The 13,016-nt window shown below is 39.9% G+C and overlaps 1 protein-coding gene across 1 annotated transcript in view; it reads right to left on the bottom strand.

Annotated features, from left to right (window-relative positions):
- Nucleotides 1–5,111: 5,111 nt before the first annotated feature.
- The window catches only part of b4galt2 (UDP-Gal:betaGlcNAc beta 1,4- galactosyltransferase, polypeptide 2), a 314,504-nt gene continuing 306,599 nt past the window's right edge, over nt 5,112–13,016 (bottom strand). The window contains exon 8 of the mRNA XM_041803017.1: nt 5,112–5,801. Coding sequence (XP_041658951.1) covers nt 5,651–5,801 — 151 coding nt within the window. The 3' untranslated portion in view covers nt 5,112–5,650. The remainder of the gene's footprint in view (nt 5,802–13,016) is intronic.

Raw genomic sequence — 13,016 nt, 5'->3', positions numbered from 1 at the left:
TGCTAAAACTAAAGCTGATGTAGCTAAATTGGCTTATGTAGTAATGTTAACTATGCAGCTAGCATAGCTGGACCTTTCTTCTGTTGTATTTATTCATTGCTGCTTGCCTGTGATGTTAGCAATGTGGTTATTTCATAAATGCAACTTCCAGATTTCATTTATGAACAAAATTAAATCTAAAAAAAATCTTAAACTGGAAATACGTTGTAACGGCAAATTCCGTCACTTCTGTTCTGACAGAGGCCACGTTTTACAGTAGCGGTCTGCAAAAGGGGGCGTCTGAGATTTGTGGTAGTTAGCTAGACCCCTTTCAAAACCTTAGTCCCTTTAATGAACTATTCAGACATACAGCTGATATTTACTGTTTGTAAATAGTAGAAATGTTCATATCTATTGATAATATGTATCCCTTGCTGTAATCGAAATTGCCTGTTCCTACTACTGCTTCAGCTGCTGCTAATTAGAGTGTGATGAGACAACCAGTACAACCTCGTCAAATGATCCAGGTGTGAAAGCACCCCAACACTTCTGTATGTTTGTTTTAAGATATAAAAGTGGCAACTGTGAGATATAATCTATGAAAGTAATTTTTGCGATCAATTAAACCCAAAACATCTATCTCAAAAAACTTCCGAAAGACACTATTCTGTTGCATTATGTGAAATGCAGGACCCAGTGTCTTTTGGATTTTGACTCATGCTAAGGAAAAAAAAATCAGGATATTTGCCTCTACTGCTTCAAATTTACAATCCTTTTTACTAAATCTGTCTCTTGAAGGTCACCCAAGTTTATGGAGGTAAGACGTTTCTTCTCTAGAGTGCCCTTTTAATACTGCAAGGTGGAAATCAAAGAAAATCTGTCTTTTCATCTGTGTACTGCTTATATGGATGTCAGTTCAATGAAATAAAGAGGTCTGTATGGAAAAATTATAAGACTGCATTACAAACAGAACCCTTAAAAATACTCTCACTTCATATCCCACATGGAAAAAAAAAAAACTTAAGCAGGATATGAGACCGATGTGAATAGTTCTGTTGTATTGCACAGAGTAGCTGTAAACAGTATTGAGAAAGGTTTGTATTGATCTCCCCGTTGTCTGCCCACTGAGGATACTGAAACTCACCAGAAGATTTCTGCACTGTCTAGTATCAAAATACAGAGAAGAGGGGGGGTGAAAAGGAAAAGGAGGGGAGAATAAGGGGGGGAGACAGATGAAGAACGTGTTCTGAGAGGAGGTGAGTACAAAGAAAAATAAAGATACAGTAAAGTGGCACAGATTCAGGGATACAAAAAGAGGCCCTGTCGATATCTATTGAATGAAGAAGCGCTCTTGTGAGACACAGCTGTGCCTGAAGTGGGCCTGACACAAAGCACAACAGAGCGCCATTGACACACACAGCGTGGACTGGCAGAGTTAGAAAGAAAAGGCAATGAAAGAGGAGATAATGCAAAGAAAAGAGGGAGGACAGTGTGAATGCTTTTGTGTGTCCGTGTGTGTAAGAGAGGAGTGATCATTCCTTCCAACAGGCTTCAGGCGAAGATAACAGAGAGCCAAACAGATGGGAACATTTTCGCCTCATTGCTGTCCAAAGAAGGAGCAAACAATACAAAATTTCCACCTAAACAAAAGCCCCACATTGTTTAGGATGATGCAGACATTGACCAATTACTAGACTGTAAACAAGTCATCTATTGAAAGTTTCACACAGGTGGAGATATTTTGTGTAGCTTTTTCTTGAAATGAGTATGTCATCATCTGAAATCACACATCTTCATCCAAAAATGACCTTTAACCAAAAAAACTTCCCAGCCCCTTTGATAAGACAACTACTGAAGGCATCAGTTTGGTGTTTAGGCGTCAACAGCATTAACAGTAGTGACAAGGAAAAATAATAACAAAGAAAGGAAAGTGACATATGAAAGCATGAAAACAGTCAAAGGCTTTGTGCTCCGATGGAAGACATCCTCATCAGAGTGTTTGTTTTCACAAAAAGAAAGTTATGAAACTCATATAAAACCAGAAAAGTTCAAAATTAAAACAATTTAAATAAAAAAAGGAATTCTGAATATGTGGTACCAATAATTTATGATATATGAAAGTGTGTTAAAACGATTTCAGACGAGACCTGACAGCTGATGGTGATAAAATCAGAAGCAGCAATGGAGATGTCACTCAAACTTCTCATATAATTTCCTCCTCCTGGATATGATGGTCTTCCTCCTCAAAGATTGAGAGAAAATGATAACAGATAGAAAATCCCATACAAACAGTATCAGTGGGGTTCAAATGAGTTGTGATACTTAAAAAGCTCTGCAAATTCTTAAAATACAGCTAACTTTCATCCATTGTTTTCTTCCTGTTTTTTCTAAAATGAGCTAAATTCTCTAGAGCAGTTGACATGATCTGCATAGCCGTATAGCATAACTTTCATGTTGGCACTTCAGCTGCTCTCTCCTTAAAGGACCTACACTGATATCTCATCTGTCTGATGTACTCACTATTGACAAGTACCTCATGTAACCCCACTTCAAAAATACCAAACTATCCCTTTAAGCATTGGTTCTCAACTGGGGGCTCAGGACCCGAGAGTCGTTTACATAGCTGTTTCACTAAAAGAGACTGGCAATATTTGGGGGCTTGTCCGTAACCACTGATAGAATAATGTCATTCAAAGTTTTAAAGATTTTTTTTTTTGGGGGGGGGGGGGCTTTTCATATCCACAATGGAGGACAGTGGATCGAGTTGGAAATGGGACGAGAGTGGGGGGAAACATGCTGCAAAGGGCCACAGGTTGGATTCAAACCTGGGCCGCCCACATACATGGGTCACGCCTTAAACCATTAGGCTATCCGCGGCCTTCAAAGTTTTATACTTGAAACTTGATGAGTGCTATCAATTAAGTTTCAAATTCTTGGTTTATTTGGTTGTTTTCTCTGGATTTCAACTTATTAATCTCCTTTTAGGATAACCAAGCTGTTCTTCCACATGCTGATGAGGTAATTCCTTGTAACTTACACAGTATTATGAGAAAATGGAGTATAATCAAATATTTGCATGAATGTACACCCAGGGTTTCTATGTGCTGTTCCATGTAACGTCAAAACTGCAACATTTTTCATTAAATAACTTAAAGTGATTGAAAATTTTTGGAAATTTGGACTTGGTGAGGCCCATGCCCCATTTCTCCAGGTATCCTCCCAGCTGCCCCCTACACGACACATGGCACCCCAGGTACCTGGCCCAGCCCACCAGGTCCCAGGCATCCAGTATACAATGAGATGGATCAGGCCAGGAAAGTGAGTAGCTACCATTCCCGTATCGAGCAGCTGACCCTTTCCATCCTCCATCCACAAGCACATGAGCTTTAGGCACATGGTCTTGGCAATGATACCAAAGATGTACCAGAGAGAAGTTGTCACAAAGGAGTCCAGCCGTCACCTCTGGCCATCAGTTAATGTACAGGCCTCAAAGAGAATAGTAAGGCAAGACGGACCAAGGACTGAAAGACTCTGACTTTTGTCTGCATGCTCAGATACAGAGAACGAAACACTGAGGCTACACCAGTTGAGAAGCTCTGCTTTAGAGGAAAAACTGTCTGCAAAAAATCTGCCCTCAAACTGCAAGAAAACTGCAGGACCTTCTATATAGATAAACTTTTTCCTTACAGTAAATACTTGTAGTTTAACATTTTAATAGCCCCAATGTGGTCAGACTCTATGGAAAGAAATGCATTTTTCTACTTGGGATGGTCATGATTTTTATGGATCGAAAAGTATTGTATGAAAAAAATCATGTGAATTTTATCCAAGACATATACTTTCCATTGTTTTTGCCAGCAGTTGTACTGTGGTATACAACCAGACGGTGGCTGCAGCACACCTGAGAGCTGTTTGCTTGCTGCCGTCATTGTTAATTGTAAATAGTTGCTATTGGTTTCAGTGATTATTGGTTATGTCCCAATTCAGGAGCTGTATCCTTTGAAGGACACATTTCAGACCGATTTCATCACAGTAGAGCTTTTCTCATTTTGTAAGTTCCTTCAAAAGCATTTCGTTTTTTCCAGGCTAAGGGGCATTCAGTGTATGTTTATGGCCCAGTATATACTGGAATTCCCTGCATGCCTAGGTCAAACTATCACATGGCCGACTGGTACTTTTTAGGAAAGTGTTTTAAGCTAATGGTGCAATCAGGGAATCCTTCATAAGCCAGATCATTTCATTTCTGTGGGATCTGATTGATCTACACAGTCAACAAGAGCTGGGTCCTTCAAAGGATGGTGCCCTTAAATTGAGACATAGCAGTTGAAATGTAGTTTGGTTGAAATGCCCATCCTTAGTTTCTATGTACTTGATCAAATGTGTACCTCAGGGATATTAACATATTTCAAGTGATCTGCATCTAGCAGAGAAAATAATGGCTCTGTAAAGATTGGATTACCAAAATAAACCTTCTGTGGATTAAGAGTGGATTAAAAGAAAAAAACAATGGTTTCCAGCAAACTTATACCTAATATAAACCATGTGGGGATAAAATCATGACTGAGCTGTCAGCATAAATCTGCCTTATTGTCTTCAGTTCCCCGATATGATTCCAAATGTATTCCCAAGGTACTCCCACCACACTGCATTCAACACAGGAAAAAAAAAGCTTTCATAACTTCAATATGTTGACTTTTGCTGCCAAACTTTTCCCTCGCCCCACTGAGTCAGTTTCAGTTCCCAAAGTTTGAGAGTATATATGTAAAAAAGGAGAGCCAAAAGAGGGTTCTCATGAAGAACAGGTTTCATCAGCGTGTCCAAGCACTGTTTATGAGTGTTCTGCTGTAAACGCAGGCACAATACACATTCATTAAGTGACACCGGAGGATTCGATTGAGTAGTCAGTTCCAAACAGGAGACTCCCTGACAAAGACGTCAACATCAAACTGTGTCATTTGTCAAGATATGGGTCAGATTATCTCTTTGATATGCAATCCATCATCATGGGCAGTTAGAGAATGAAATTCCCCATCTTGCACATATCAGTAAATGCTTGGAAAGAAAGTTGGTGTAAATGTGTTTTGTGTCCACCAGGTTTGTCATTTCCAAACAGGCATATTCCACATCCTCTGTCTTTTTTGTTTCTTTCTTTGTATCCAGAACCACGTCAAATATTCCGACAAATCCTATTTGATGCAGTCCTGTATTTGAAAAATGGGCCAAGAAAACCATCCAAAGTTTAAATTATCTCCCAACCCTGTCAGTCTCCTTTATCAATATGCCAATAGATGCCCTCCAGTTGTTGAAAGATTGTTGGTAAAAAGACTCCTAGTTTCAGCCCTCAGGTTTGATGCCAACCGTCGTTCAGCCACTGATATCCCAGCTTTGGTCCACACTCTTTAGTTTTGAAGTCACTGATTGGTAACGGTAGGGTGTTAAGCTGTAGGAGGAGAGAGCCTGAGTCCTGTTAGAGAAATGGAGAGTTGAAATCTTAAAAAAGAGGAAGAAAGACCATGATGTGCTTGTGACTTTTCCCCCTTTCATTCTCCTCCCAATTCTTTCCAGTCTTTCCAAGTCAAGGATTTGTCCTCTCTCAAAATCTCCCCTCTTAACATCCTTCACCTTCAAGTCAACATGCGTCGACCCCTCTCATCCTCCAAATTGTCTGTGTCTAGCCCTTGAAAGGCCGGGGTGGTGGTTTGCCGATTTCCACAGAGATATTTGTGTACAGCGGGTACTTCTTGACCTGAACCAGTCTGTAGGTCAGAGAGCTGATTCCGTCCCTCTTCATCGTGTTCTTTGTGTTCTGGATTTTATTAAATCTGGAGGGTGAGAGGCAAAATAGGACAGAAAGAGGTAGAGAGGAGGGACAACAGAGGGGAAAAGAGAAGTGGGAGACAATAGAGAAAATTTGATTAAAAACAATTCTGCCAAAAAGAGCACAAGTTGGTGCATTTCATGCTTCAGGAAACACATTTTACTGACAGTGTAAATGTTGTTTGTTGCAGTTTATTTAATTAAAGAGGTTCATGTTGCTTGTAAGATAATGTGAATGTACAACAGTAAAAATAAAACCCTAATAGGCTTTTATTTTAAGGTCAAGTTTGATTTAAGGGCAAATATCAACATTGCAAAGCAGATGTATTAGCCAGACTCCAAGTCTGTCATCAAGCTGATCCTGCTTACAAAACTTCAAGCTGATTCGCTCCCTGACAGAGAATAACCCAATCAATCAGTGTCATTTGAGGAGAACGAGGTGATACATACGATCTTAGTTTGGTTGTGGAATCTGCAAGCCTGTAAACAATGGCGACCCTTCAAAATATTTGCCTGGATGTAGCTATGGCAGTGGTTTTTCAGAACTGGACAATATTTCATTATCATAAGGACGACACTTGAAAGCTTGTCTTGTCTGGGGGAAATGATATTTTGGCTCTTCTCCCAATCGGCTTTAGAGTTTAATTTACCACCTGGCTCTACTGATAGTGAACAGAGATAACGGTTGAGGGTCAAGCTTGTGTTAGCCCCTGTGGGGGAAACCTGCCTTAAATGTCATGTTTTGTTGGCCTGTAATCAATTTGACAAACAGAACCAGTCCAGTCAAGCTTCAAGATTATATATCCCATGCCATGGATATGTGAAACAGTCTATCTGCCATGCCATATCAGATTAATATATCATGGCTTTAATCATATGAGCAATGCAAAGTGTTTTGCTTGAGGGCCCTTAAAAATGTCTACAAACTGTAACAATATCAACCAAAATTATTCCCATTTTTAAGATTTTTTTTGTTCTTTTTTGCCTTCATTTAGATAAGATACACAATATGGACGAATTATTTAGCCTGTTGAATGTTGAATTCAGGTGTTTCAATCAGACCTATTGCCACAGGTGTATAAAATCAAACACCTAGCCTTATAGTATCCATTTGCAAACATTTGTGATGTAAAATGTGTCGTTCTGAAGAGCTCAGTGGCTTCAAGCATGATACTGTGACAGATGCCACCTTTGCCATAGAAAGGTTCATGAAATTTCATCCCTGCTGAATATTCCAGTCACCTGTATGTGATATTAGAAGAAAGTGGAAGCACTTAGAAACAACAGCGACTCAGCTGTGCAGTGGAAGACTACATACAATTACAGAAGCAGGGTCAGTGTTAGTCATCAACGCTCTACTGATTCCATAGCTGAAGAGTTCTGAATGCCCACTGGCATTAATTTGTGTACAGAAATTGCTACGGGAGCTTCATGAAAAGTGATTTCATGGCCGAGCAGCTGCATGCAAGCCTCACATCATCAAGTCCAACGCCAAGCGTCGGATGGAGTGGTGTAAAGCTCACAGACACTGGACTGTGAAGTAGTGTTTTGAGGTGTGATGAATCACGCTTCTCTGTTTGACAGTTAGATAGGTGAGTCTGGGTTTGGTGGATGTCAGGAGAATGTTACTTGCCGTACTGCATTGTGCCAACTGTGAAGTTTGTTGGAGGCGGGACAATGGTATGGGGCTGCTTTTCAGAGCCCTTATCGCTAGTGAAGGGCATTCTTAACGCTTCAGCATACTTAAACATTATGGATAAAGCTATGCTTTCAACTTTGTGACAACAGTTTGCCCAGGTGCACAAAGCAAGGACTATAAAAACACGGTTTGATTATTTTTCTGTGAAAAAACTTGCATGGCCCACATAGATACCTGACCTCAACCCCACAGAGCACCTTTGGGATGAAATGGAATTTGAGATTTCGAGATTGCGTTGGACTCTTGTCTTATCTTACAAATGCTCTACAGAATGAATGGGCACAATTCCCACAAAAAAAGAGTTGGGGAAGAGTACATGTATTTGAATACAATGTCATTACAGTCCCTGTTTGTGTAATGGTCAGGCAGCCAAATACATTTGTCCATCTAGTGTAGCTGTAGAGAGACCAGAAATATGAGGAGAAAGAGTGAGGGAGACATGCACCAAATAGTGCAGAGACCGGGAATCAATCCCTTGACCAGTGCGGTACAGAGCACAGCCCCTGTATATGGGCGCCTGCTCTACCCACTGAGCTGATGGAAATGATCACTTAAGAGAAAAACTAAAATCAAGGAAAGAAAATGTTTTTAAAGAAAAATGTAATTCTTGCAGCATCAAATCACTTCTTTCTCCCTGTATGCCGACGTTTTCATCAGCAGCACTTTCTCATTGAAACAATGATAAAACATTATATCAGTGGTTCTCAGCTAGTGGCTGGGGACCCAAAAGTGGGTAGCAAAACTGCAAAAAGTGATGTATGAAAGTTTTATGCTGACAATCATCCCTACATTTTAGTTTACTCTGTTTTTCTGTTTGTTTTCCTCAAGATTTCAACTGTTTTATGTTATTTTCTCAGGATAACCAAGCTAATAAAAAATAATTTATTATGATCTCTGAAAACACTTCAAGGAAAACTACCTTGCATGTAGACGAAACTTACTGTTAGGTTATCATTGCCCCATATTTTCCCCCTTTTTATCATTTGTAAAAACCTGCAGTAGTTGTTTGCTTCTCTCTCACTTACTGAGCTTATTATGATTATTATGCAACTGAACACCAAGTAAATCCCAAGATGTGAAAACCTACTTGAATAACCTCAATTCAGATTTTACTTCTTTTCTTTTGTCCTCCTTTGATAATTATCTAGTGACCCCTTAAATTGACTTGCATCATCTTTTTTAAGTCCTAATGGGATCCACTGAAATAGAGCAATCTTCTTTATTATGCAGAGGGACTTTAGAAATAAATTCATGATGCAAATACAGAAGAGACTCAAACAAGGAAACAAAAATGACAGACAATAACACATAAGAAGTCAATGTAGTGCAGTTATCAGGAAATCAAATCATGTTAATCTATATTTATATTTAGTAGTATAGCAAACATATCAAAGCTTTACTTCTGCTATCAAATTCTGCAGGATGCAAAGAGTTTCTTTGTTTTTATTGGCTCTTTAAGTGTTGCTTCTGGCCATTCAGCAGGATATTCTCAATGTTTAATAACCTACAGACAGCTGTAAGGAAGATTTCTGTTCGTTCCTTTAAAAAGAAGAAAGCATCTTGCCTCCTGTATTTTTCAAATATTGACCAACAGGTGGTGCTATTGCCCCACACTGTGGCTCATTAGACAGCGCTCTCCATAACATCCACCTCAGTTTGTCTGAATTATGCTGGAATCTCCCTCCTCATTGGCTGTGACACAACTGTTACATCAGAATGTGCTCTTACGTTGGACTCTGCTCTGAATTTAGTAATGAAGATGGGACAATAATTCACACAGGGTGTCACACAGTTGCACAGCGATGCTACTGCTGTGCTTAGATTTGGTTCATGATGCAACCTCTGGCTTTAAAACCAATTCATAACCCTCTGTCTCTGTCGCCAGCAGTAGTATCAGCTTCTGCTGCCAGTCAGGGCGGAAACAAGGCCGCGGTGTGCCAGTGTCTAACAGCGTGCTTACACCCTTCTTGTCTTAAAAAGGCTCATTTTTTTTTTGCTGTGAAAAGAGAAAAAGGCTGATGTGTGCAAATGCCCCGCCGTGCACATTCACTTATCAGAAGACAGCGATGACTGACTGCAACAAAAGACATCTTCCTAACGATATGCTTGGACGTAAAACTGGAGTTGACACTTCAGTCCGACATGGACCACTGAGTCTGCACAGTCCTGTCAGATCTGACTAGTGAGGATCTCTCTTCTCTCCCTGCACAGCTCTCTCCCAAATCAAATCAAAAAAGCTTTATTGGCATGAATGGAGGCAAGAAAAATGCTGTCAAACCTCTTCCCCTTGAACAATATGATACAATAACTTATAAATAGAATTACATGTTCTTCGACTTCTACAAAGGATTGGCAGCTCTGTCTAAAAAAGGAGATTAGTCCTAAAGGAAGAGTGCAAGGAAAGGAAAGAAGGGGATGGGGAGAAAAATCACAGGCAGACAGATAAATATGCATCAGAGAAAGAAAGTGACAGATGGAACCAGCATGATATATTGATTCTGCAAAATTAAGTGAATGAACTGTAGGGAGACAAGAGAAATCCTTAGATGAATCTATAAAGCAGCAGCGATTAAAAGCAATAAACTAATCCCTGCACACATACAGAGGATATCGGATGCAGTAGGCTTAAGTTTGTATATGAGGCTCACATGTCTATTCTACAGAGTTAGAGGGCGACACAAAGACAGGCCTCCTTACATATTCATTAGCCTGGTTTCCAGACTCAGTCCAAACTGGGCTAAGTAAAGCTCTATTTTAATTTCATGGAGGGTCTCACAGGAAAACATAACTGGTTTAGGATCTCAACAATCACTTTATACACCAGCTATTGAGGGTTATTTTGTTCTGGAGATGCATAGAGTGACTTGGCCCACTTCAACTTTTTAGATTAAAGTGTGTCAAAAGCATTGTATCATTTCTGGCAACACAGTTGAAAGGTTTTGCACGTTTAACAGGAATATGTTTTAACACTGCATGCTAAATTTGACGCTACTCATGCAACCTGGTAGCTTTAGTGATGGGAATTCCAGTTTTTTCAAGAGGGACCCGGATGCATCCAAGGACCTCCACTTCACACTGGAAGTCAGACGAGCACCGCCATATCTCGTCTGCTATTACCTGAAGTCACTTGAACTTAACGTCTTCTTCGTTGTTTTATTCATGCATCACCGTCCTATTAATAGAGGCAGGTCCACCACTTAAGGAAATACAAGAAGACGAAAAATATGTGAGTTTTTGGATTAAGAAAAAACAGCGACAACATTACATTAATTTTAATGAATCAATTCATGATCCAAATCCACGTATCACTGAGCACAAACATAATATGCGACGGGAGACTGGCTGGCTGGAAGTCGACGTCGCTGCCATGTTGCCAGAGGCAGGTCTGATGTGGTGGACCTGCCTTTATTAATATGGTGACAACGAATGAATGAAACAACAAAGAAGACATTCATTTCATTTGATTTCTGGTATTAGAAGACGAGATATGGCGGCGATCGTCTGATTTTCCATGTGAAGTGGAGGTCCTCGGCTGCATCCAGGTACTCTTGGGAGTGGTCATTTGACCTGCTTAATTTAGCAATGTCATGACATCCATCCATCCATTTTCTATACCGCTTATCCCGTTCGGGGTTGCGGGGGACTGAAGCCTATCCCAGCTGTCATTGGGCGAGAGGCGGGGTACACCCTGGACTGGTCATATAGAGACACACTCACACTCACACCTAGGGCCAATTTTAGAGTTACCAATTAACCTAAGGAGCATGTCTTTGGTGGTGGGAGGAAGCAGGATTACCCAGAGAGAACCAACGTGCACGGGGAAGAACATGCAAACTCTGCACAGATAGGCTCTGACCAGGAAGCGAACCAGGGACCTTCTTGCTGTAAGGCAACAGCCCGATGTCATGACATATGATTGATATTTGTGCTGGTATATAGATGCCAGTCCATATTAAAACAGCAGTTTTCAAAGTGTGAGTTGGGCCTCCCCTGGGGGGCACGGAACCATAAACCACAAGTAGGTGATTTACTTTGCTAAATTGTGCGGTGTGGGGCAAATAATATACTATAGAACTGGCCATTAAAGTTAGGATTTCCTACATTGGTCCTGGTGATGCTCAACAGCCACAATGTTTAATTTGCAAAGATATACAAGCTAAGGACAGCGTAAGGCTATGTAAACCTTGGGGTCATTTTGAGACAAACCACTCAGTCTACCGACCAAAACCAGGGGGATTTTTTGACAGGCAGTAAAAGGAATTTCTTTCACCAAAGGTGACTGACATTCAGTTACATACAACTACATACAGGGCTGGTAATCTGGCATTCAAGGCATTTTCCCAGAGGGCTACCACCGTGGGGCCAGTATCATTCTATTTTTTCTTTTTTGTCTACCATTGTCCCCTTTAACATCAAGAAAGACAGTGAAAACAGAGTGAATATACATCATTTCAGCTGACAATTCTCAGTTTTGTAATAGTCTGGGGCAATAATTCGGTAGAGCTCGCTGTAAAAGGGGGCGAGGGACCAGTTACAGTTAGGTCATGTCGGCTGCTCAAAAAATATGAGCTCATCGAGGTTTTTGTAATTTTCTCCTACAATTTTGTATTCAAAATTACCTTGTTTTACTCTATTTCTATCCATTCTTTTCTCAATTTTCTATTGTTTTTAATCTTCAATATTTTAACAGTCTACACAGTTTACATTGTGTATTTTCAGTTTAACAGTAATTTAGTGAAACACTATGAACTGTCCACGCTCCAGCATCTCAGATAAATAGTTTCTTTGGTTTTTAATCAACTACAATAGAAAATAGCTTATGATCATGTTCCAGCTATAAGATAAGAAAATACTTCATTGATCCCCAGAGGGGAAATTCTGGGACACTTTAATGTCATCAAGACATCAGAAATAACACTTGAAGATGTCACTTATTAAACATTCACCTCTTTAATATTTCCGAAGGGCAACAAAAGTACAATTTTGATCATTGACAGATCAATATTGGAGGTTGAGACACAACAAAAAAGGAACATGAGAGGTGAAATGGTTATCTGTGTATCTAAAGGAATAAAGGATCTAAAGGAGATGCTAAAGAAGATTGGACAAGAAGCAATGGCACTACTTTCCTTATCTTTTGCTGGATTCAAAAAACTCTTATCATGGCAGACACTTCTCTCAGTTAGCAACCTTCCCCTCTAAAAAGGACTTTTCAATTAGACCCATGCCCATACTCACCCCTTTGGATTTTTTACCCTTTATTGGTTTTATAAATCAATCATAGCCCATATAATTTGTCTTTTTTGACCAAAAAAATCACAAAAAAACCCTCTTCAAACTCAAAGAGAAAACAGATTTCTACAAATTAATGTCAATTAAATAAAAATATGTGATGTGTAATAAGTGACTGCATAAATATTCACCCCTTTAAAGTGACCTTATTCAACAGAGGTCCAAACAACTGGTGCTAGTAGTCTCACAATTAATGAAATGGGGATCACCTGAGTATGGTAAACGTGTC

The sequence above is a fragment of the Cheilinus undulatus genome, linkage group 13 (genome assembly GCF_018320785.1).
Source record: "Cheilinus undulatus linkage group 13, ASM1832078v1, whole genome shotgun sequence".
Classification (NCBI taxonomy): Eukaryota; Metazoa; Chordata; class Actinopteri; order Labriformes; family Labridae; genus Cheilinus; species Cheilinus undulatus.
The sequence above is the reverse complement of the archived record's forward strand: the minus strand, read 5'-3'. Positions and strand labels throughout refer to the sequence as shown.